The sequence below is a fragment of the Eulemur rufifrons genome, chromosome 11 (assembly GCF_041146395.1).
Source record: "Eulemur rufifrons isolate Redbay chromosome 11, OSU_ERuf_1, whole genome shotgun sequence".
In the NCBI taxonomy this organism is placed as follows: domain Eukaryota; kingdom Metazoa; phylum Chordata; class Mammalia; order Primates; family Lemuridae; genus Eulemur; species Eulemur rufifrons.
In genome coordinates, this window is record NC_090993.1 from 10680489 (window position 1) to 10706287 (window position 25799).

A 25799-nucleotide genomic window follows, 5' to 3' on the forward strand; every position below is an offset into this window, starting at 1 on the left:
ATGTGAATTATATCTCGGTAGAGTTAAACTTAGCATAGCGCCTGGGCTATTAGTAAGCACCTAATAGATGGTGATTGTCATGGTAGTAATCGTCCATAGTGAGCGTTTCAGTGTGATTCCGGTTTCCATAAAAGTGTTCATTTCGGCTTTCTCTCTAATGGGTTCTCATTAATTGTCTCACGTCTCATTTCTGTGCCGCAGAGTTATTGATTTAGGAGTCATGACTCCCTGCGATAAGATCCTGAAAGCCGCTATTGACCACAAAGCAGGTACTGTGCAGCTGCACTTTGGGCATTTCCGTAAATGTCATTTCCCCGAGTGTCTGTCAGTGAATAGTGACGCCGCAGCCCACGTGGGGTCTGTGGGACCTTCAGACAGTCGGGTGCCAGCTCCTGCCTGGGGCTGCTTTTGTTGCCATTTATAATAGGGGCTGAGAGAGGCGAATAAAACCATGGAACTCCTTTGGAGCTCCGGAGCTGGGGAATGGGGACAGGCTTCTTAGACGAGCACAATTGCATTAGGTTTTTTTTTTTCGGTGTGCAATCGTTTTTATGTTTCTTCCAACGCTGACATGTTTGAGTCTGGGAAATCATGAACCAAAGATAACTTCTCTTGCATGGCTTTCTAAAAACCGTGGCAAGTGCGTTATGATCACTTTAAGTTCTAAATCTTATTTACTACCGGAAGCAATCAATAAATTGAAATCCCCTCGTCAGAAAGAATGTCTTAGAATTAGACATTGGGAATTCACAGTAGGTCTTTCTGTCTTTGTTACAAAATTTTAAAAATGGGTCTTCATCCTTTTCCTCTCTCTCATCCTCCTCACTGTCCTTTTTTTTTTTTTCTTTCTTTCGCAAAAATACTAGATATAATTGGCCTGTCAGGACTCATCACTCCTTCCCTGGATGAAATGATTTTTGTTGCCAAGGAAATGGAGAGGTTAGCTATAAAGATTCCATTGTTGATTGGAGGAGCGACCACTTCGAGGTAAGTCAGACTCTAATGAGCTTTGTGCTCACTTTAAATTCTCTTAAATATTGGTGTTTAAAAATGGTGGTACAATCTGTTTTGTTTTGTTTTGTTTCCCTTATGCTTAGTACATTGGCTCCTTATTATATAAACACATAAACTTTCTAGTCTTCACTGGAGCAAGAGCCAGAGTACTTTTGGAACATACTATAGGAAACTTCTTTGTGATTCCTGCTCCTTACCCTTCCTTGGGTTCCTTTGGCTTACAGTTGTCTTTTCCTTAATGCTCTCATCTTCCGTTTGGTTCCTGTGAATTCTTATGAACTCTTACCTCTTCTTGAAATCAAACCAAGTAGAGAAGCTGTGTTTTTTAGTGCAAAGACATTGCTTGAACTTTTGTACAGTCTTTATCCTGAAGCAGGTATCTGATTGAATAATTACAGGTTCCATTAAAGAAATGTCAGCCTCGTCATAGTTTAGAGACAGAAAGCCCATCTAGCTAGAATGAACTAAACTGTCACTTTAGGGGAATTGTTTCTGAAAGGGGAACTTTTGGGGAACCTTTGGGTTGAAGATATAAAGAGGTAGAAGATGTAGAGAGGGTATTAGATGTAAGGAGGAGAAAGTTCAAATTTGTTCACACGACCATTCGGTTTGCCAGATTTTCTCTGGGATCACAATCATACTGATATTTAGGGAGAGGTACGTAAATTATGGGCACTGGACACTACACAGTGCACTTTGTCAGGGAATAATAGCAAGCAGGAACATTGAACTCAATTGTCCCATAGCATCTAGTTTATTTTTCTGATGCAAAAATATAATAGATGGCTGGTATTCTGGAGTTTCTTTTGCACTGGAAACAACTGTATGTTAAGCCATTTGTATTAGTCAGGATTGCCCAGAGAAACAGAATCAATAGGATGTGTTTATATATAGAAAGAGTAAGAGATTTATTTGAAGGCATTGGCTCCCTCATGTGATCGCGGGCCTGGCAAGTCTGAAATCCGTAGGCAGGAGACCCAGGAAAGAGTTGATTTCTTGAGTCTGAAGACAGCCTGGAGGTGGAATTTCTTCTGCTTTGCAGGGGTGGGGGGAGTAGACAGGGGACCTTGGTCTTTTCTCTTAAGGCCTTCGGCTGATGGGATGAGGCCCACCCACACTACGGGGTGGGGATTGGGTAATCTGCTCTACTCAAAGTCTAGTGATTAAAATGCTAATCACATCTAAAAAAATACCTTCACAGTAACATTTAGGCTGTAGTCGATCAAAAACTGGATACCGTGGCCCAGCCAAGTGTTCGCATAAAATTAACCATCATATCGTTTATAATCCAGATGGATCATTTTCACAAGTAGCCGCAGTGTTATGTGTTTTTTATCCATTAACTGCTCTTCCTACTTGAAGGACTCGATAGTTTGACTGTCGTTGCTGGGTTTGCTTTTCCACAGAGGACTTACCTACTAGGGTATGTGGCAGAGTCGTTCCCAGGGGCTGCGACCAGCCCTTGATAGCTGGGCTTTGACGAGCGTGGTCTGGGGTAACCCGTAAGAACAGGAGGAGGATGTGTGGACTACTGTCAGAACGAAAGATGTTTTAAAATCACTGTTGTCAAATAGAATAAATAATATTTAAACTCAAAATACATTGCGAGTTATGTAAATGTGATGCTGGCTTCAAAATAAGAATCTATTTATATGGTAGCACACCCCACTCAGAAATTCAAGATGAGAAGTTTGCTACTTCTGCAAATTGGAACTTCACCAAATAGTCCATTCTATGATATCCTTTACCGTGTAAGAGCTACCAGATTAAAGAAAAAAGTCATTCGGAAGCAACATGACTGGCCTCTCAAGATACATCATTGGCAAAATTAGCCTATTAATGACTCTTACCAGTTATAACCTGATATATCACATTAGAATTACTGAGATAGGAAATCACCTCCATCTCTTCAGTTATTACAAAGTATCTATTCTTGTTGTCTGGGAAGCTGTAAATGTGTTTGGCCTGAAGGCAGAAAGCGGGGTCTTGTGACCTCCCAAGGTTTCTTCCCACTCTCCAGAGCTTTCTTTCTCCCCGAGCTCTGCCTCTTCTGCTTCTCTTCTCTTCCGTGCCTGTTGTAGTTGCTGGAAAATTACTCGGAAAATAAAAGCTAGTAGGTAACAGTTCTTCCCAGGAACCATCCTTTTCTACACCGTGGCACTGGAGTGGACTTTGAAAAGCAGCTGGAGTCTTGCCTTACCAAGCTCTCTTAGTTAAGTAAGCACTTTACAGAAGTGGAACAGTCATACCGAAAAGTACACAAATCATATCGATGTACGACTTGATGGGGTTTTTCAAAAGAGAACAACCCCCCCATGTAACCCCCCCCAGATCAAGAAGTAGAACGTTAATGGCATCCAAGAAACCTCACTAGGTTCCCCAACCCCGTCATTTTTTCCAAAAAGTAAACGTCTGTTCTTTCTTCTGTCACCATAGGTTGGTCTTGCCTGCATTTCAGCTTTATATAGGTGGAGTCATATTGTATGTATTCTGTGTCTGGCTTCTTTTGCTCAACATCTTGTCTGTGACATCCGACCTTGTTACAGCAGTTGTTTTGTTTCGTATTGTTTTTTCCATTTCAGTGTAGGATTCCACTGTATAATGTACCATGACTTTACATACTCTTGCTGCTGTTGGTGGACATTTGGGTGTTTCCAGTTTGAGCCTATCTCAAACGATGCTACTATGAACATTTGTGGGTATGAGTTTTGATGTACATGTGTGTGCATTTCTGCCTCTATGCAGAATTGCCGAATCGTAGGAGATGCACATGATCATATTCATTAGCTGTTGCCAGGTAGTCTTCCAAAGTGATTATGTTTACATCCCCACCAGCAAATTGTGAAAGTTCCAGGTATTCCACATTCTTTTCAATTTTATCCATTTTGGTGAATGTAGTAATATCTTGATATGGTTTTCATTTGCATTTCTCTGCTGATTAATGATGTTGAGCACCTTTTCATAGGAATATTGACCATTTGGATATGCTTTTTGTGTCTTTTTTTAAAAAGTTGGGCATTGTACCTTATTCTTATTTATTTGTACACTTCCTTTAATTTATACTGGATACAAGCCCTTTATCAGAAATATATATCACAAATATATTTTTCCAGTCTGGCTTGCCTTTCGCCGTCTTAGTTGGTGTTTTTGGATAACAAAAGCTCTTAATTTTTATGAAGTCTGGTTTATCAATCTCTTCATTTATGGTTAATGCCTTTTGCATCTAGATGAGAAAATCATCCAGTCCTAGGAGAGCCAGCTTTGTTAGAAAGCATTCAGGAGTTTGAGAGTCTCAGAAGCCCCTCCGAGAACCCTTAGTGTCACTCCTAGGGTCCTTCCTATGTGCCTGTTAAGGACTTGGCAGTGGCCCCGTGTTCCCTTTGCGAACTGTGTTTGAACAGATGATAGCTAGCTCGGGACTTCCACATGCTCAAGAAAACAGATCTCTCAGGGGGGTATAGCCTTATGGCTTTTCCAGACGTCAGTGGCCTTTCGTAGCATGAATAGAGTTAGAACTCTGCCTCTAAGACACTGGAAATGAGGGTTAAGGATGTCCAGTGGGTGGATCCTTGGAGAGGTTGAAAGAGTTTACAGATTTGGGGTTAACTATGGCTGGAAATATGCTTGGAGTGTCCTTTTTTAACCTTTAGTTATGAGAGAATAGAAAACTGAATACTCTCCTATCTATGATATGGATAGTTTTGGTATTACAAACTAGAGATGACTTTGATGGGAATCTGGTCCTGTTCACTGTAGAGCTTTTCCAGAGCTGAAGATCTAGCAGTCAGCCTTCAATTTTTTCCTGATTTATAGCCAATAATTGCAAATGTCTTCTTTAGTTTTTTTTTTGTATTTTTAAATACTTAGAGACTTCATCAGGAAGTCACATTGGTCAAAGGTTGAGTTAATTTTCTGATTTTTTTTTTAATTGCTAGGAAGTAAGGTATTGAATCACCTAAGTGATTTTATTTTCCTGTTTGCATTGACTACAGAGAAACTTAGAGTTCAGGCCTGTATATGGGATTTCATGGAATGAATTTTATATGCTAATCTCACTCCTGAGTCTGTCTTTTTTTTTTTTTTTTTTTTTTTGAGACAGAGTCTCACTCTGTTGCCTGGGCTAGAGTGAGTGCCGTGGCGTCAGCCTAGCTCACAGCAACCTCAAACTCCTGGGCTTAAGCGATCCTCCTGCCTCAGCCTCCCGAGTGGCTGGGACTACAGACATGTGCCACCATGCCCGGCTAATTTTTTGTATATATATATTTTAGTTGTCCATATAGTTTCTTTCTATTTTTAGTAGAGACGGGGTCTCGCTCTTGCTCAGGCTGGTCTCGAACTCCTGACCTCGAGCGATCCACCCGCCTCGGCCTCCCAGAGTGCTAGGATTACAGGCGTGAGCCACCGCGCCCGGCCCTGAGTCTGTCTTTATTTCCCCTTCTCTATTTTCTCTTTCTCTCCTTTTTCTCACTGAATTTTAAGTGTTGGTTGGTCATGCTCTATTTATGTAAAAGACCATAAATTGATTCTGGAATAGGCTATGATGTGAAATTAATGCTTAGAGTACACATTCTTATTTGTAATATTAAAAAAGATCTTCTGAGGTTAACACCGCCATGCCCATTTGGCGAGTGTGGGTGGTGACTGATTAAATTCCAAGTGTCCAGGAGACACTCAGAAGAGACGGGATTTGAGATTCAGTCCCAGTGTCCAGCCCTTTGCTCTTGGTTTGTAGGAAGGGGAGGACAGATTCTGATATTTTGCATCTTTTTAAGAGTTCAGAAAAAAGTCTTCCAGCACGAGAAGTTTGCATAAATGGAAGCTTAGGAGAAAGAAAGTGAAATCAAATTATTTTATAAGGAAACCAAATGTCAAATTATGTTATAAGGAAACCAAATGTCAAATTATTTATAAGGAAACCAGAAGTACTTTCAGTGACTAAGCAAACTCAAATTTCACGCCTCTGGTCATCTAGCCTTGTCAGTTTTTATGCTGAAAAGCAGCACTTCGCTTTTATTTATTTTTTAATAGTGGAATCCATCCATTTCTCCTCAGTGCCCTTGTCCAGGAGACCATCAAAGAGAGAATTGGCCAGAATTGACTGAGAATCCACCAATCCCTAATAAATATTGTGTTGATATTTAAAATTGCACTGGTTCTCTGTAAAAGAAAGGTCATACAAGTGTCATCGGGCTTTAAAATAATGCTTCCTTTCAGAATATGTATTTTGCACAGAATACATGTATTGAGGCATGTTCATGCACGCAAGGAGCTTACCACATGAAGAAGAAAAAGCAAGCTTGATTTGAGTTGTTGTGTTCTGTTTTGAAACTGGGAGCAGCTGCTTCTTTCTAACTTTTCCTACTGTTTGAAAATCCTCCCTCTCGCAGAATACCCAAGATATCTTCCAATCTCTGGTCCCCGAGTGGACCCTGGGCACAAAACAAGTCCTCAGGAGGCTGTGGAGTTCCCCTGGACTGCCCCAGGCCAGGCCTTGCTCACCCTGCTGCCCTGGCCCACAGCCTCCCAGCGCAAAGCATGTCTCTGGCACTGCCAGCTTGTGCCCGATGTCCATGTTACAGTCAGTTCCTGTGGCTTGAGGCGTTCGTCCTGTGCTTCCTGTTAGCGAGTGGAGATGCTTTTAGGAAGATGGGACAGGTGAAGTGTAATTGGCCTTGTCTGTCTCATCCTGAGTCAGTTTTTAGAGCTTCCCCGAGAAGGGAAAACTCTGTTAAAAACACATGCATGTATTTCACCTTTAATAGTCTCCTGGTTTTTAAAAATTAGCTCTGGAATCCACACTTACTAGAACATGTCAAACAACTAGAGGAATGTACAATAAAATCGAGTCTCTCCCTTCCCACCTTCAATTCACTTCTAACCCCTGTGTAACCAGTGTGGACACTTTGATGTACAGCTCTCTGTGTTTTTTTTAAATATCTAGAAACTTAGGTATGGGATCGGTTGGTCGGGGCAGGTTGAGAGTGGTGGTGGTTATTTTTCTTAAAAATGAAATTGCATTAAAAATAACGTTCTGCTACTTTCTTTTCTCGTATAATAGCATGTTCTGGATAACATTATAAACAATACATTTTAGTTGAGGGGAAAAAATATGAAAGCACTTGGCTTTGGGCAAGAGTGCTGCCACTTTAGGCGAAAAGGGAAAAGGAGAAAGCACTGGCCATTTGGTGGCACCTGCTGCTGCCCCCTCCAAGTGGGGTCGTGGCCAGTCCACACCTCTCGCCGTCTCCAGGGCCCGGTTCGACTCCTGTAGGGAAGACCACGCATGTTTTCAGTCCTCACTTTAATTTGTTACGTTCTATCACGAAACAGTAGATACGTAGCCTACCCCATTGCTATCAACATCCGGTAATCAGAAGGCAATTTGTTTTGCACTTTAGTTAATTAGGTAATTTGAAGGATTAAAGGGTACTTCTTCTTCCTAGAACCAACATTTTCAAGTTTGGCAGTAGAGTTTGGGATTTGGAGCTGAGCCAATCTTAGCATAAAATATTTTTCTTGCTTTTGCCTGTGTTGAATCTCGGATTTGGGGTTCCTTACTACAAGTACAGTGTGGGATTGGGGCCGAGGAATGTTGGTGTCTCCCACGAATAGGGAGCAGCAGCTAGACAGCCGTGTCCCGTGTCCTCTGCCTGGTTCCTGGTGCCTCAGGGGCCCTGGCCAGTGTCCCAGCTCGTTAGGAGGAAGAATCTCAACTTGACCTTGATAGCAGCAAAGTGCAATTTCCTGGGACTGGTTACTTCCCTGAGGTCAGGCAGGCTGCTAACGAGCACTGCGCTGGGGGCTCAGTCCCTTGTTGGCAGAACTGAGGACAAGGTGTTTCTCATTTTGTCACAGACTTCTGCGTAGCCTGGGCTTGGTTTCCCCATCTTAGGATGGGGGAAAATGTCACTGATGTTTTACAAGGGAAATTTCAAGTTCAATATTCGTAAGTAAGTACCTTGAAATCTTGCTCTGGAAAGCACCGTGGAAACACATTAGCCCTTAATGGCTCCGAGCAAGAGTTGTGCGGGAACTGGCAGCGCTGATGGATCTGCTTTTCCTTCTGACCCCTCTTTGCAGAACCCACACAGCTGTTAAAATAGCTCCAAGATACAGTGCGCCCGTCATCCATGTCCTGGACGCATCCAAGAGTGTGGTGGTGGTAAGTGTGGGGCCCCCCGTACGTTTTATTTCAGGTGTGTTGTAAAGAGAGAACAGGGAGAGCATTAAGAGTTCAGGGTGTCACTCATGATCTGTTTATTTTTATTCACTTCTATTAAAGAAAAGTAAAAGAGCAGCCGGAGGCTCATGGTGTGTCCTTGTAGGGTCTGCCTTTCTGGAAAGAGGTCCGGGTGACCATGTCCTGTTCGTTCGTTCGTTCTTTCTTTCTTTTTTTTTTTTTTTTTTTTTGAGACAGAGTCTCACTCTGTCACCCAGGCTAGAATGCAGTGACATCATCACAGCTCACCTGCAACCTCAAACTCTTGGGCTCAAGCAATCCTCCTGCTTCAGCCTCCTGAGTCGCTGGGACTATAGGCGTGCGCCACCACGCTGGCTGATTTTTCTATTTTTTGTAGAAATGGGGTCTCACTCTTGCTCAGGCTTGTCTAAAACTCCTGACTTCAAGGGATCCTCCCACCTCGGCCTCCCAGAGAGCTAGGATTACAGGCGTGAGCCAGCATGCCTGGCCCCGTGTCCTGTACTTTCAAAGACCACTGCAGAGCTGAGGAGCAGACACAGGGAGGATGCCAAGACATCTTTGACGTAGACGCCAACCCAGACTTCACCCGTTTAACAAATAGGAACAGACACTCACTTGGCCACCGCTGACACTGCCCAAAGACAGAAAAACATCCAACCTAGAGTAATAGATTCTGTTTCTCCGTTACTATAATAAATAACTTGCCCAAGTGTCTTTCCCTGCTTTTCTCTTTCAGAGAAGCGTAATATCCTGTCTTGTTATAGGTTTCATTGTTTTTGCTGAATAATAGGATCTAACTGAGGGGCATATGAGAGACCCTGTGGTCCAGTGGTTTCCAAGCTGGTTTTAGCTGGGAACCCTCACCTGTAAGTGACGTCTCCCTGGAGACTCGGTGTGTACAGAGAAGAGCCAAGCGGCCCCTTCCAGCCTCATCCCATGCTTAGCAGTCGCTGAGAAAGCAAGTTTGGAAACCACGGCTCTCGTCCAGCCTTTGCATTTTCAAGGCGAGAAAGTTACTGAGGAGGCTGGGTGACTGGGAGACTTCCAGTGACATTGCACAGCCTGGACTGGGGCAGTGCCCAGACGTCCTGAGCTTCTTCCAAAGGAATTCTTTCAGATATGTGGGTTTATTTACACGAAAGTTACACAATAATTGCTAACATTGTAGAAAACTTATAGTGTGCCTTATGTGGATTATTTTATTTAATCCTCAGAATAACCTCACGAGGTAGATATTTTTATTATCCCCATTTTAGAGATCAGGAAACAGGAACAAAGGGGTCAGTCACTCTCCTGAGGCCACACATCCACGAAGGGGCAGGTGTGGGATTTGAATGCAAGTGATCTTACTCTATGCTAAATGAAATTTGTGTCCCATTCATATTTAACAATTCTCCTTTATTAAAAAGGATAAAATGAAATCGGGGTGGGATCATAAAATTGCAGTTTTTTTAATTTGTCGTTGATGTAGACTAATGTGCAAAGAAGCCACATTTCTATACCTCAATTTTAAAACAATTATTGTATCTGATTTTTGGGTTCATACATGCTTCATAGGAGCAGATATCAGGCCCATGGTTGAGTGGCCAGTGGGCCTCTTTCTTAACACTTGCTGCTATTTTCAAATGCTAAGAATGGCCCGGAACATTTTCCATTTGGAGACAAGACTGTTGGTCCCGTTCAGGCGCACAGTGCTCACATTTCTCTATAGGCAGGGGAAGGAATTGGCCCCCTGATTCCACGTTTGGAGAACAGGCTCTTCTCTGTCTTGCAGAGTTCGAGCGGCAGGGGCCAAGGCGTGGGCACTTGTGCTCTTCAAGTCTGGGTTAGCCAGGCAGCCAGCAGGAGCGGGCTCATCCCATATACAAAGAAATGGCCACTTTTTGAAATGACTCAGACATAAGTCAGATGACAAATCACTCGGGTAACTGGTAGTGACACTTCTCAGGAGCCAGTGGTGTAATTTGTTTCGGGTGGTTATTGGCTCCTTGGCTCGGAGTCTTTTGATGTAACTGAAGTGAACTTGGAACAGGACCACGATTTAGCAACTGTCTCATGGATCTGAAAGAGGCTAAAAGGATGTAGCAAGAACTGTACGTAATGATTGGAGATTTAGACCTGAGGATTTGCCTTGCTTTCTCTCCTTTCTTCACGAAAAAGACATGGTCCTAATATTTAATTCTTTTTAAATTTTAAAATGTCTTTTCAACTTATTCCTCTCACGGGGTGGCTATGGCCGTAAAAAATTTTTTTAAATGAAGGAAAATAAAAACCATAATATGTCTTCGTGGTTGGCACGAAAACACATGATTTTGATTTTTTGGTGGAAGGATTGTGTAGGTTGGTTAGTCCATATATTGGCCGTGAACTTGTTTCCATCAAGCAAGTCAGACTGGGCGGGGAGGTGGCCCCCAGAACAGGGGGCTCCTGGAGGGTGTGGAAGGTACCAGCAAACTGTAGTGCTTCATTCTGTCTACCCAGTAGTACCAGTGTCAGGGTGTTGTGAATTCCGTGGATAGGAAGCACATCTGGGTTTTTCTTTCTCAGAGTGCATGACCTAGCAGAATATAGCAGTGTTCTAAAACATTGTTTCCGTGTATTTTGGGGGAGTCCAGGAGTAGCATGCCCTTCTTGTTTTTGTTGATCTGTGCTGGGTCCTAAATGAGGACTCTGCTGGGGTGAGTTTAATGCAAGGCTGGGAAACACTTCGGGCTGGAAATGCCATCTGGGAGCCCATTTTTAGGCCTGCCACAGTGGCCTTTGCTGATTATATGCCTTAATGAAATGATTTTGCTTTTTGCACTAACTCATAGGCGATTCGATTGTTATTAGAGATACTTAGGAAGCTCACATAGGACTATAGACTTTTTTTTTTTTTCTTTTTTAAGAGACAGACTGTTGCACTCCAGACACCCAGGCTGGAGTGCAGTGGTACTATCGTAGCTCACTGTAGCCTTGAATGCCTGGGCTCAAGCACTCCTCCTGCCTCAGCCTCTCGAGCAGCTAGGACTACAGGCTCGTGCCACCACACCTGGCTAATTTTTTTTTTTTTTTTGGTGGGGACGGGGTCTCACTGTGTTGCCCAGGCTGGTCTCGAACTCCTGGCCTCGTCCTCCCAAAAAGCTGGGATTGCAGGCGTGAGCCCCCACGCCCAGCCAGATTATAGATTTGTAAAGCTGGTCGGCACTTTAGCCACCATCCAGTCTAACTTCCTCGATTTCAGATGAAGATATTAAACTTTTTGTGTCTTAGAAAAATCCTGCAGGAGAATGCAGGGACAGGGCAGTGCTGTGATCAGGGCAGCCCTTTCTTCCTTCTCTGTACTTTTATTCTGAGCTTTGGTGGTAGCTGTTTTACCAACTCGATAATCAAAGTCACAGATAATATTTAGCTGATCCTAGTTTTACAGTTTAATGAGTAGCCTCACATTTTCTCAGATTGTTGGTTTCCTTTAGTATTTTAGCGGAAGCTCGCGGCTGACTGTGAAGATTAGCCTCATTCCTGCAGCAAACACGTGGTGAGGCTGTACCTTGTACACGCCAGGCACTGAGCTGGGTTCCAGGGGCACAAAGGCGGTAAATGTGTGAGTCCAGCTCAGAGGGCTTTCTAGTAAAAGAAGCAGACACATAAACTGACGCTAAAGGCCTGTGGTATGTGCAGTGATAGAAGAGAGTATGACTGAAACACTGAAGGGGGGACCTAACTCAGTGTGTCGGGGTCCCCGAGACCACCCTCGGGTTCAGTGATTCACTAGGAGGACACACACAATCAGAAACACTATGATACTCACAGTCGCAGTGTATTATTCTGAAAAGATCCAGATTAAAATCAGCAAAGGCAAAAGACACATAGGATAGAACCCAGGAGAGAACGGGCACAAGCTGCCAAGTGTCATCGCCCCATTGGATGATATGGACAGTGCTTAATTCTTCCACTGGTGATGTGTGACCACACGGCAGGAGCATTCCCAGCCAAGAAGCTCACCCGAGCCTTGGTGTCCTGGGATTTTACTGGGGGTTGGTCACGTGGGCCTGGAATGCCCATGTGTCTGGCCTTACTTGCTCAGTCTTCCACCTCTCCAGAGGTCAAACACATAAAGCGAGAGCCAAGGCCCCTCAGGCTTAAAATCAGATTGTTAGCATAGACCACGTGGCACGGCCCAGGGACCCAGGTACACAGTGATACTCTTGTCAGGCAGATTAGCGCAGTGGCTTAGGGCTTATCTCCCAAGAACCAGTCAAGAGCCAGTGCTTTCTTTGGCTTGTGCAGGGTTCGAACATCCCAAGCCCACTGAGCTTACCCTTTCCTGCACACCAGGCAGGAATTAGCACAGTTGGTAAAGGGAGAGGAAATGAAGTTAGGGAAGGCTTCCCGAAGGAGGTGTCACCAGAGCCGACCATTACTGCACCCCATGTTATCTTCTTTTGCCGCTCTATGGTTCTTGAACTTGATCTTGCATTTTCAGTGTTCTCAACTGTTAGATGAAAATCTGAAGGACGAATACTTCGAGGAAATCATGGAAGAATATGAAGATATTAGACAGGACCATTATGAGTCCCTCAAGGTAAGTGACAGATCTTTGCTTATTTGGGCAATAAAATGATCCCACAGTTTTTAATGTGACTTTTTTTTTTCTAACTGTTTTGAGGAAAGTAAAGGCTTAGCATCCTTTTAGAGAAATCCTGTCTTCTAGCTCAAATGCGAGTTCTTCATTGTCTAAGTTCCCAAATAATGTTTGGTTGCATTAAAATGAATTATATTTATTTGGCAAACCTTTAGTGGCTACCAGTCGGTGTCGGGTGCGGTGCTAGGTTCCCAGCGTTGTGGGAACGACTAAGACGTGAGCTCCCACCGGCAGGGAAGCAGGAGCCGAAACAGTTCTGATGTGGCTCCCACGGATCCTGCTCTGGGGGAAATAATGGGAGAAAACGGAGACATGAGACGGGGCCGTGCTCGCCTCTCCCTGACTGCCCGGCACTGACTGCGGAATGATGTTTCGGGAACTGGCCCTCTCTAGATCAGCTTCAGGGAATCCATGGCATCATTACTCTTCAGAAGGCATTGGGATATTTCTTTCTGATTATCTGCCTTCTGGGCTTGTGGTGGAGCCGTGGGTGGGGGGAGTGGAATTTGGAGGGTCGCTCTGCAAGTGAAATGAGACAAACAGTTAGTTCCACCTTCTGCTGCTCTGGGTGGTCCATGGCACGCAGTTAACCCCCTGCCTCGGGGGTACAGGCAGGAGATCTCTCCTGCATCTCAGGTTCAGGCTACAGAATCAGCCTTATGTTTACATATCAATAGTTAATTCATGGCCGGGCACGGTAGCTCATGTTTGTAATCCTAGCACTCTGGGAGGCCGAGGCGGGAGGATCGCTTGAGGTCAGGAGTTCGAGACCAGCCTGAGCAAGAACGAGACCCCCCATCTCTACTAAAAATAGAAAGAAATTATATGGACATCTAAAAATATATATAGAAAAATTAGCCGGGCATGGTGGTATATGCCTGTAGTCCCAGCTGCTCGGGAGGCTGAGGCAGGAGGATCGCTTGAGCCCAGGAGTTTGAGGTTGCTGTGAGCTAGGCTGATGCCACGGCACTCTGGCCTGGGCAACAGAGTGAGACTCTGTCTCAAAAAAAAAAAAAGAAAAAAGAAAAGAAAAAATAGTTAATTCACAATGCTCGTGAATCTTTACTGTCTATTATTCTGGTGCTAATGTGAAAACTGGATAGAAAAGGAAGAGCTTTTTGGGGTAAGGATTTTCATGAATAAAAGCATCTGCAAAGCTTACACACTGGCTTTCTTGGACATGTTTTCATAGCAGCAGCGGAAAAGGTAAGAGTCTTGAACTAAATAATTTTTCTTTGTTCTTTAACAGGAGAGGAGATACTTACCCCTCAGTCAAGCCAGAAAAAACGGTTTCCAAATCGATTGGCTGTCTGAGCCTCAGCCAGGTGTGTTCGGGTGTCAGCGAGGGGAAGACCGACCGTGATAACTGACGTGTGCTGGGGAGATGTTTCCATTGATTCGGCTGCAAAGTCAACCCAGCAGCTGGTGACTCTCCGTCGTGTCTAGTGACGATGAGTGACCCTGATGATTAAAGAAAGGAGATAGGTGCCATCTAGGGAGCCTGTCACGTGCCAGTGTCCTGAGGTGGCCCCGCAGCAGCTGGCCCAGTCCTTCACACAGCCCCGTGACGAACCTGGGAATCATGCCCATTGTAACTTGAAGAAACAGTTTTGGGTGACAGCTTGAAAGGTTTCTGGGATTCTCTGATCTGTCCTCCAAACCCATGCTCCTCCCTCCGTGCTGTGCCTGAGTGGCGCCGTCACCTGGGGTGGGCCGGGTCTCCGACGGGCCTGCGATCAGAAATGACTTCTCCTCTCACGCGTCTCACACTGCAGCAAAGCCGGACCCCGTGTCTTACTCTGTCTCCTGTTCTCTTTCTAGATGCTTCCTTCTCTTTTTATTGCTTTCGTTTGATTTCTTCCCGTTTAAAATTTCTAGCCACCTTTCTTGCCTCACACAGATACATGAGGGAATAGAATGTGTAGGAGGTTTTGACAGGCTCAGAGAGGCATGAGGCACAAATGCAAAACCCAAGACAGAACAGGGGTTGTCTTAATTGAATCCAGATTTCCAAGGTAATATCTCAGATCAGCTTTCATTGCTCACGACACCTGTGTCCTACACATGCTCGGCAGAGCCGAGAGGACTGACTTGGAAATGCAGGTGTGCTTGGTTCTGATTTCGTTCCTGCTGAGTCCGGTGCAGTTTGGTAGAAAGAAGGCCACGCTGGGAGGCGGGAGGCCGGGGTTCTTGTCCCCAATGTGGCTCCCGGCTCTGACTCCCTAAGTGACCTTAAGCCGCTAACTTCCATGTTTGACAGTTTCTAATGCAAATGTTGTGAGGGTGAAGTAAGATATTATATGAAAACCTTTGAAAAAATATAAATCACTGTCTAGTCCAAGCTATGATTATTATTATTTTTTTTTATCTTTCACTGTGAAATTAGGATAATAACACGAGGGCAAGTCTGTTGTGACAAGTCAAACATCCAAACTATATTTTGCTGGAAATAGTCCTCGGGAGACCACACTACCTGGCAGCAGTGGGGACACTTTTTGAGTGGCCACTTGAATCCCCAGCTCGGGGCCACTGCCCGGCTCTGGCCTGTCACCTGAGGGGCTGGGGGGGGGGGCCCTGAGGTGCAGCCCTCTGAAATGTGTTTGAGGACAGCTGCCTTCGGGTGGTTGTGGGACGTTGATACAGGGAGAACGGAGGGTGTTTGTTACACCTCCAGCATCTCTGACACTCTGGGCGACAAGCTGGTCGGGAGAGTGTCCCTGAGTGGTCGTCCAGCAGCACGTTGTCCCTGCCTTCCCAGGCGAGGGGACACTTCAGTCAGGAGCATATCCAGTTTCTGTTTAGTTTCTCTGCTAAGAGGCCTGTATGGACTTTTTTGTTTTTTAACCAAAGAAATCAACATAGCAGGATATTTACAAGGAAAGGATTGTCCTGTGTAGTCACAAGATGACAAGGGACAAACGGGAGCGAGTTACTATGAACAAGTGTGGAAAGGTGGAGGTTTCTAGGCAGAATTAAGAAGCAGCTCATACTTTTCCTATATTCTCATCTTTCATTTTTATTGTCAAACGAGAGAAAAACACTCTTGAGGCTTCTTGGTTCTCCCAGGGCACCCACAGTTTGTAGAACAGGAAGTTCTCTGATCCCCAGTGACAGATCGGGAAGTGGGGGGGTGGCAGCTGGCAGCGTGGTGGGCACCTCGGACTCGGGCCTGACCCTGCCACAGCAGGCCGGGGTCCGAGGCCCCCCGATAGGCTGGTGGGGGACAGGGAGGGGTTGGTGGCTGTTGCAGCTCTCAGTGTCCCCAAAAGCCCGGCAGCACCATCCGTCTCTGAAATTTCCACCATTATTTAAATTACATGTTTTAGACTCACAAGCACAATATATTAAACATCCACCAGCTTAAGAAACAATCTACCACCTGTTTTTAAAACAACCAAACAACACGTGTGTAGTGGAAATCCCGTGTTTGTCCCTTCATCCTGCAGAAATAACCGCCATCCTGAATTGGGGACCTCATCCCCAGGCGTGTCCCTGTACTTCGTGCGCAGGTATCAGTAGGCAGGAGGGATGGTTGCTTCGTATTGTAGAACTGTCCCTAAGTGGCTAACTCTCCGTGTCTTTCTGCAGTGTTCTCTGTTAGTGCTGTCTTCATTTGTACAAGTGAAGATTAACCCAAGTCTTTCTTTCCTTCCTGGGCCGGGGGTGGGGAAGGTAGGGGTGAGGGAAGCGTTTCCAAGGGCGGAGTAGTCAGTCAGCATGGGAAGAATAGTTTTATTTAAGATTCAGTGCAGAATTACTCCTTCTCCACGATAATTTCAAGCTCCCCTCTTTGTAAAACAACTCCCACGGGTGACAGGAGGGAGGCAGGGCGTGGGAGCTGGCGGAGCAGCGAGGAGCTGGCAGGAGGCCACCACCGGGCAGGGCGCCAGCGTGAGGGGGCTCAGCCCCAGGTCCGGCGGCCGCGTTGACAACTGTGCCTCTTTCCTGCAGTGAAGCCCACGTTCATCGGAACCCAGGTCTTCGAAGACTACGACCTGCAGAAGCTGGTGGGCTACATCGACTGGAAGCCTTTCTTTGACGTCTGGCAGCTCCGGGGCAAGTACCCGAATCGAGGCTTTCCCAAGATATTTAACGACAAAACAGTAGGTTAGTTCAGTACGTCCTTTTTTCCTGCCTCTCATATCCAAGATGTCATATTGTGACTTTGAAGACAAGGATAGGTGACAAGCAGCGGATTCAGATGGTGCAGAACATAGCTGCTTTCACATTGTTTACTTGCTCAACTTTTTAATGGTTTTTAAACTGCTAGTTCAGTCCCTATTATATTGACTAAATTTGGTATTTCATTTTTTTAAATAAATATTTACTGACATTCGTTACATCCTGGACTCTATGCTGGGCACGAGTGATAAACAAAAGACGACAGTATAATCCCTGCCGTCTAGTGCCCGACCAGCTGTCACAGAGACAGTAATGGGAACTTGCCAGGCTCCTGTGGCCACAAGAGGATGAGGATAGAGCTCAGTTTGGGAGGTCAGGGAAGGCTTCCTGGAGGAGGTGGTGTTTGAACTGCTTTCTGGGGATAAAGTGGGAGTTACTGAGGCTCACACTGAGGACATGAGGTGGCATTGAAAAAGGCAGGAGACGGAGTGTGAGAAGGCACAGACACGTGTGCCTGTCGAACTGCAAGGAGTCCATTGTGCCTGGAGCATTAGGGCGGGGAAGGGGATTTGAGGCGATAAACTTGAGAAGTGGATGAGCCACTAAATTGCTCCCCCCACTTCTCCCTTAGCCTGTCCCCCAAGACCTACCCCCAAGACATGGGATCAAAATGTGAGGCCGTTCAAAGGATCAGGTGACGGCCAGGTCAGAGCGAGATGTAGGGGTGGCCTCGCAGAAGCACAGGATTGGGCCGAGAAGAGCCCGACAGCCAGAGCATGTCCTGGGCCTGCGTGTCAGGATGCCGAGAATCAGAAGCTCTAAGGTAGCCAGGAACGGGGCAGTGGGCGAGGGGCTTCTCGTGGCGCTGCCCCTGAGCCATCGCAGGAAGGGCTCGAGTGGCTGTTGGACAGGCTGCTCACCGTGGCGGGGCAGCCCAGTGTCACCGACACGGAAACCAAGAGAGGGTGACCCGTGGGCCCGGCTCCCGCTGTGCGGGTCCAGGTGCAGGCAGCGCTGAAGCCGCTTACAAGGATTTGGGGGCGACTTCGCTCCTCCCCCTGTCACGCCCCCAGGGGTCACTGTGACGTCAGTGGAGTTGTCTGTGCAGAGGAACGTCCCTGAATCTGAAGGAATCTGGCCTGCTTTTTCTCACCCTCTGTCTGATAGGCTGCTTTGGGAGCCACAGCCTGGCTCTCTGCCTTTTGTTAAATGGAAAAATTTAAGTGGCTTGAGCTGGGGGAAGCAGCCTGCGGGAACTGTGATTAGCAGGAGCCACCGAGCCCTGGCGGCCCCACCGTCTGCTAGGAGAATGACAAGCACCAGAAGGGATTTGAGGACAGTAGAGAAGGGAGAAGGAGGAGATGACTGAGGAAGGAGGGTGGTTTTAAAAAGAAGCATTGTTGCTGGTTATTTCTGGCACCTTTAAATGAATTTTTATTATATTTTTCTAATAGGGGAAGAGGCCAAAAAGGTCTATGATGATGCCCAAAATATGCTGAACGCACTGATTAGCCAAAAGAAACTCCAAGCCAGGGGCGTGGTTGGATTCTGGCCAGCGCAGAGCGTCCAAGACGACATTCACCTGTATGCAGAGGGAGCCGTGCCGCAGGCTGCGGAGCCCATAGCCACCTTTTATGGGTTAAGGCAGCAGGTACAGAAGGCGTATTGGCCACACGCCGAGGGTCTCTGTCTCTCGGACTTCATAGCATCCAAAGCAAGAGAATGTTTACTTGTTCAGAAACATTGGTTAGCATCTACGTATGTATATTATCGAAACAGAATGTTTGGAGGCAGAAGACAGGTGGACACAAACATTGGCGGGATGTGTACCAGGTGCTAGGGGTGGAGTAGGGTGCTCGACAGGCCATCCTGTTTCATTTCCGTGCGGCCCTGCTCTCAGGCAGCCTGTGTGTCCGTTTTACAGAGGAGAACAGGAAGGCTGGTAGGGATGGCACCGAGCTCCCTGGCAGGGAGGGGAGAGCCCAGCCCGCGTGCCCGACGGCTGCTCTTCCACTGCACGGCCCTTGCTGCCTTCCCTGCGGCGAAAACAGACTCTTCTCAGCAGGCTCCCTCTCGTGCCCCCTCCATTGACAGCGCAAATATCATACGCATGTCACTTTAGCTGCTGTGAAAATCAAGAATTGGAACCAGAATTCACCAGAGTCATTAACAAATTTAATAATTTGCCGTAAATTATTCTTTCAGTTTTACTACCATTTTCAGTCATTCAAAAATGATAGTATTGCTTTTGATCACAACTACAATATAATTCATAATGACTGATCTTTTAACCATAATATCTGAAGGGATTCTTAAATTTGGGACCTTAAACAGTACCATAAAGCATTAAACAAAGACAGCTACATCCTTACCGTATGCACTCAGACTCAGTAAATGCTTACCATATGCACTCAGGCTCAGTAAATCCTTACCATATGCACTCAGACTCAGTAAATCCTTACCACGTGCACTCAGGCTCAGTAAATCCTTGCCGTGTGCACTCAGACTCAGTAAATCCTTACCGTGTGCACTCAGGCTCAGTAAATCCTTACCGTGTGCACTCAGGCTCAGTAAATCCTTACCGTGTACACTCAGCTCAGTAAATCCTTACCATATGCACTCAGACTCAGTAAATCCTTACCGTGTGCACTCATGCTCAGTAAATCCTTACCGTGTGCACTCAGGCTCAGTAAATCCTTACCATATGCACTCAGACTCAGTAAATCCTTACCGTGTGCACTCAGGCTCAGTAAATCCTTACCGTGTGCACTCAGGCTCAGTAAATCCTTACCGTGTGCACTCAGGCTCAGTAAATCCTTAGCATATGCACTCAGGCTCAGTAAATCCTTACCGTGTGCACTCAGGCTCAGTAAATCCTTACCGTGTGCACTCAGGCTCAGTAAATCCTTAGCATATGCACTCAGGGTCAGTAAATCCTTACCGTGTGCACTCAGGTTCAGTAAATCCTTACCGTGTGCACTCAGGCTCAGTAAACCCTTGCCATGTGCACTCAGGCTCGGACACCACAGAGTACAAGGCAGTGGGGTTCTGATGTTAAGTCCTATGCCCTCTTCACTAGGGAATTGGGGACTATTCTTTTACAGGTGTAACTATGGTCAAAAACCTCTGTTCTGGCCCAGTCTTTCATTTTTCAAGTCCTGGGTCCTCCTCTAATTGCTTTTTGCTTCTAGTACTCTCCATGCCTGGGCAGCCTGTGACATATTATGTAAGGGCATTTAATATAATGGATTCTCAGAGTTCACCTTTTTAATAATCTCTGGAAAGGGGAACTGGGCGATGTACATTTGTTACCTCCCCAGATAGATATTTCTAAGGAGTTGGTTTCCTCCAGTACGTGCTGGAAAATTCTGGCAGCAGTGCCTTAGTACCTTGGGAGCCTTCCGTGGTGAGTAGGCTCTGATCGCTGTCTCTTGTAAGATACCAGGGGCCCTGTGACCTGTCTCTCCCGCAGGGCAGGGAAGCTTTGTGTGCCCCTCTGGCTTTTGTTCGCAAAGAGCAGTTGGCGGGCAGAGTACACCTGGAAGACGGCTCCGCACGCAGGGCTGTCCCTGAGCTGTGTGGCATTTCTGTGTGCCCTATGGAACACCTCCCTGCCTGCAGGTAATGACGTCTTGCCCCACGTCCTTCCATGGCTGGCAAGTAGCCCTGAGGCTTCTGGTTGAGGGACTGGTCAGTCCTAGGCAGCACCGCGTGTACGGGAGCATCAGCTGGGTACCAGCCTGTTGCTCTGCCGCCATCCGACTTCGAGCCGGCTGATCCTGCTCCGGGTGCCGCGGCCTCAGATTTGTCGTCTGTGTACAGGCGCGACGGCATCACCCACGCCACAAGCTTGTTGGGGGTTAAAATGCTCATTTGTGTGGAGCACCAAGAACAGGTACCGAGGGAGCACCCAGTACGTGTTAGTTGCAGGCTCTTTCCGTTGGCAGCAAATATCTATCGATTGTTTAATATGTCTAAGATGTTATTTGTCAGCTCGGTGGGAGGGACGAGTCAGTCATCAGCTGAGAGTGACACATGGGCCGTGGAGAGAGCCAGGAGCAAGCCTGTCGGGTTCTTGGTTCGGCCCTGGCCAGCCCTGGTGTCCTTACCGTGTCCGTTGACCCTGGCAGCAGCACGTGGCCGTTTTGTTACCCAGCAGTTGGCTGGGCTGCTCCTCGGACGCACAGTGGAGGCTTCTGCGCCTACAGGACCCTGTTTTGAACATAGTGCTCGACTTAATAGAAAATACTCTCGGGGAAAATTTTTTTTTTTTTTTTAATAGATGACTGTTTACGGTTACAGTTCCTTGCACAGCGCCTACCCACCCCGTCAACGTTTGGTCCGTCTGTGAACGAGCACGGTAACACGTGTGTCATGTCATGCCATGTATCTTCTAAAATCCCATTTCACTGGTTTATTCGATCTTTATCGGATGCTCCCTGTGTGTCAGGCACGATTTTACGTGCTGGGGATGTAGCAGCGGATAAAACAGGCGGACATCCCCGTGCCGCGACGCTCGCATTCATCTGAGAATACGGGACTGCTTTCCCCGGCGAGCCGGGCCGCGGTGACGCTGACGGTCCCCCGCCCGCTGCTTGGTTTCCAGGCCGAGAAGGACTCCGCCAGCTCGGAGCCCCACCACTGCCTCTCGGACTTCATCGCGCCCCTGCACTCCGGCGTCCGCGACTACCTGGGCCTGTTTGCCGTCGCCTGCTTTGGGGTGGAAGAACTGAGCAAGGCCTACGAGGACGACAGTGACGACTACAGCAGCATCATGGTCAAGGCGCTGGGGGACCGGCTGGCGGAGGTGAGCCCCCGGGGTGTCCTCCGGCTGAGGACGGAGTCCGGGCTTGGGGGGTCCCATGGCGGGTGCCTGAACACTGATCAGCATTAGAACCATTATCTCTTCTTTTTTTTTTTTTTTTTCCCATGAGTCGGATGCTGCTGACTTTAGCATTACACGAATTTTTAACTCACATATCCCCACATTAACTCTCATTATCATCTTTTGGGCAAATAAATCTTTTCAATGATGCCACGGTTGGCTGTTGCCTTTAGAACCTTCACCTCTTTGCCTGGTCTCTTGTTTCCCTTTGCTTTTTATCATGTGACATTTTCCTAAAGACCCTGAAAAATTAAAAACAGATTTTCATTTCAGGACGCCTCCTTCTAATGTTTGTATCTTCTATAGAGTCTTTTTTTTTTTTTTTAAATTTTTTTTTAATTTCAGCATATTATGGGGGTGCAAAAATTTAGGTTACGTATATTGCCCTGCCTCCCCACCCCGGAATCAGAGCTTCAAGCGTGTCCATCCCCTAGACGGTGCACACGCACTCATTATGTATGTATACACCCGCCCGATCTGCCCGACACCCGATTAGTGTTATTCCTAAAGATTCTTCACCCTTCTCTGCACGGAATGACAGAGCCTCACCGATGGGGAGTCCTTTTTCCTGCGGTGAGCAGTGGAGGAACTGGCTGTGTGGTCCCAGCTGCTCTTTCTGGCCAGCGTTAGCTCTGGCTTGACCTTCAGGGAAATGTTTAAGTTAAAAGGTCTAGAATCCTCAGGTCACTAAATATGGTCCCTCAGAGCCCAGGTTGGCCAAACTTGAGCAGCAAAGCAGCTAATGTACAAGCAGATCGAGAATCCGGCCTGTCCCCTCTAGCCAGGTTGTCCCTGCTGTGGTCCCGATGGGCTAGGCTGCTCTGGACGCACGGTCAACGGACACGGTAAGGACACCAGGGCTGGCCAGGGCCGAACCAAGAACTCGACAGGCTTGCTCCTGGCTCTCTCCACCGCCCATGTGTCACTCTGGATGCCGGGCGGGGAGGCGGCACCGAGGCTGTGGGCCTAAGCTCGCTGGCGCTCTGGGTTCCAGGCCTTCGCGGAGGAGCTCCACGAGAGGGTGCGCCGCGAGCTGTGGGCCTACTGCGGCGGCGAGCGGCTGGACGTGGCCGACCTGCGCCGGCTGCGGTACGAGGGCATCCGGCCGGCGCCCGGCTACCCCAGCCAGCCCGACCACACGGAGAAGCTCACCATGTGGAAACTGGCCGGCATCGAGCAGGCCACAGGTACCGCCGGGGGCAGTGGCTCCTGTCTCTCCTTATTTAATAGATGCGCCTTTATCAACGCAATGACACATATGGTTAAAAATTTTTTAATGGAAGAACTTGGAACGACATCATCCCTGATCTCACCCTTTCACAATCTTAGCTATTCTGATATTTTCCTTCGATCTTACTGAATAGTTTTCCTGCGTCACTGTTTTTAGAGTTATCAATTTAAATTATTTCCTCTGGACCTGTAACAAACGGGAATTTAGCTCACTTAATACCGTCCCGTGCCTCTCCCGCCCTGCTTTCCTGTTACTGGGGTGGTTGTGTCTTTAATCCCTCCCTTAGTGACTGGCCTCGGTCCCATCTGTGACAGTAGCCGCCTCACGCTCTTGTCCCGTTGCTTGTCCATAACGTCTCTGGACACCAGGGCACCCAGCCTTCCCTTCCGCCCTTTTCTCTCTTTACTTTCACACTGTTAGGAACACTTATGCTCTTCCGTCATCGTCATTCTCTCGAGCATTTGGTCTGTGGCTTGATTCTAACAGTTGCAAACGAGACGTTGGCATGTACCCTTCTGCGACGACGGCCCGGCACCTGGCACCAGCACCCCGAGCCCAGAGCAGAACCGATGATGGTTCTGTAGCTGTGCGTTGTCACGTCCATGTGCTGGTTCTGGCCCTGACCACAGAGGTCCTGTGGGTGAGGTGGCTCAGGCTAAGATCATAGTTTTCAGTGGCATTAGCAAAAGCATGCCGTCAGAGCTGGTAAGGGAATGCAGACTGAAATGAGGAACCGTGAGGTGTGTTCAATCTGGGGCAGTAATAATAACACCGACTCCAGGAGTCATGAGGTCTGAGTTCGCGTCCACGTTTCCTCCGTGAGCTAGCAGGGCGACCTTTAGCAAAGCACTCAGCCTTCTCCTCGTGCGTGAAATGAGTGGCTTAGAACGGATAGCCTTGATGGTCCCCTTGAGTTCTTCAAATCCCAAGAAAGATCTCCTCTTTCTCATACTGCTGTGGACTCGTTCTTCCCCGGAGCCAGCTGTCGGTTGTCCCTAGTGTCAGTGGCCCCACAGGACCTGTGAGGGCCTGTCCAGCTGGTGTCCCATCTCCAGGGTCAGAGCTCCTGCCCGAGCAGGCCCAGGCTTAGGAGCAAACCGGGGCCTCTGTGACCTACCTTGGATGGCGGAGGGTAAGAATATAGAGAGCCTTTTCCAGGCCTGTCCCCCTGGGTTAGGAGAGATCCGAATGTCCTGTTTGTTTTTCCGTGTGATGGGAATTTGCTAGACTTACTTGGTCACAGCGATGTCACGTGTCTACCTAGAAGGCACGAGTTCAGTTCCATTCAGTGATTCAGCAAGAGCTGGGCGAGGGCCTGCCCTCTGCGGGCCCTGTGCTTTGCCCTGAGCGAGCCTCCCCCGCGCTGCTCCCTGCAGGCATCAGGCTAACCGAGTCCCTGGCCATGGCGCCCGCGTCCGCAGTCTCAGGCCTCTACTTCTCCAATTTGAAGTCCAAGTATTTCGCTGTGGGGAAGATTTCCAAGGATCAGGTAAGTTAGCTGTTGCACTGTCTGTGGCTTCCCTAGGTACCTGTCCTGTTTTAAATGGAATCCTAGAACCTATTTTTTATTTTTTTTTTGAGACAGAGTCTCACTCTGTTGCCCGGGCTAGAGTGCCATGGCGTCAGCCTAGCTCACAGCAACCTCAGACTCTTGGGCTCAAATGATCCTCCTGCCTCAGCCTCCCGAGTAGCTGGGACTACAGGCATGCGCCACCATGCCTGGCTAATTTTTTCTATATATATTTTTAGCTGTCCATATAATTTCTTTCTATTTTAGTGGAGACGGGGTCTCGCTCTTGCTCAGGCTGGTCTCAAACTCCTGAGCTCAAACAATCCACCCGCCTCGGCCTCCCAGAGTGCTAAGATTACAGGTGTGAGCCACCGCGCCCGGCCTGGAACCTATCTTATTGTAAATGTGAATGAGAATAAAATGAGGGGGGAAAAGATGAAGAAATTTATCCCTGTTAATGTCTTAATTTGATTTCAACCCATTACCCCTATTCTAACTCTCACCCTGTACTCAAACCTCTCTCTCTCTCTCTCTCTCTCTCTCTCCCTGAGCTTCTGGGCCTCAGATATTTACTACATGTTGTTTTTCTGCCCAGAGAATAGGGCAACTCGGTAGACATAAATATCTATCTCCATTTAACTCAGTAGATTGCTATTAAGACAAGAAATGGAAGGTACTTAATGTTTCTTGGCAAATCAGGCAGAAATTTCCAGTTCAGGAAGTCTTATCACTTTGGCTTACTAAGATGCTTCTAATCTTTTGCAGATTGAGGATTACGCTTCGAGGAAGAACATGTCTGTGGCTGAGGTTGAGAAATGGCTTGGACCCATTTTGGGATATGATACAGACTAACTTTTTTTTTTGCCTTTTCTACACTCGGTGATCTCCAAGGAAGTATAATCCAGAGTGCCTTAAAAATAACAACACAAACTCCACGTGTGCCTGGCTGACCCTGCCCTGCTTCTGGTTTTGGAAGACTGTTTGGTGGAACCCTGTAGGAGAGCAGGGTCTTCCTACAGTGCCTGGAAAACAGGTGGTGTTTTTCAAGGACCTTGAACGAGTGGCCAGGAGCAGGACTCTGCTGGTATCCCTGGACCGTCTAGGATGGGGACAGGCTGAAGATAGAGGTCTTTTGCATTTCAAAGCAAGTCCACTTGCTTTTTTCCATTTTTACCTTAAATCTAGGAGACCACTTAGTACCCCCTCCCCCCC

General features: G+C 47.2%; 1 protein-coding gene across 3 annotated transcripts in view; it reads left to right on the top strand.

The window, feature by feature from the left end:
• Window positions 1–25799, top strand: part of MTR (5-methyltetrahydrofolate-homocysteine methyltransferase) — a 94542-nt gene extending 68743 nt beyond the window's left edge. For 2 of the 3 annotated variants that reach the window (XM_069484570.1, XM_069484571.1), the window contains 11 exons: window positions 202–269; window positions 867–987; window positions 8095–8176; window positions 12681–12779; window positions 14089–14164; window positions 16791–16946; window positions 18416–18612; window positions 21568–21768; window positions 22841–23033; window positions 24454–24566; window positions 25353–25799. In XM_069484570.1, the coding sequence (XP_069340671.1) occupies window positions 202–269; window positions 867–987; window positions 8095–8176; window positions 12681–12779; window positions 14089–14164; window positions 16791–16946; window positions 18416–18612; window positions 21568–21768; window positions 22841–23033; window positions 24454–24566; window positions 25353–25439 (1393 nt within the window). In that variant the 3' untranslated portion in view covers window positions 25440–25799. The remainder of the gene's footprint in view (window positions 1–201; window positions 270–866; window positions 988–8094; window positions 8177–12680; window positions 12780–14088; window positions 14165–16790; window positions 16947–18415; window positions 18613–21567; window positions 21769–22840; window positions 23034–24453; window positions 24567–25352) is intronic. The other variant, XM_069484572.1, reaches the window with a different exon arrangement.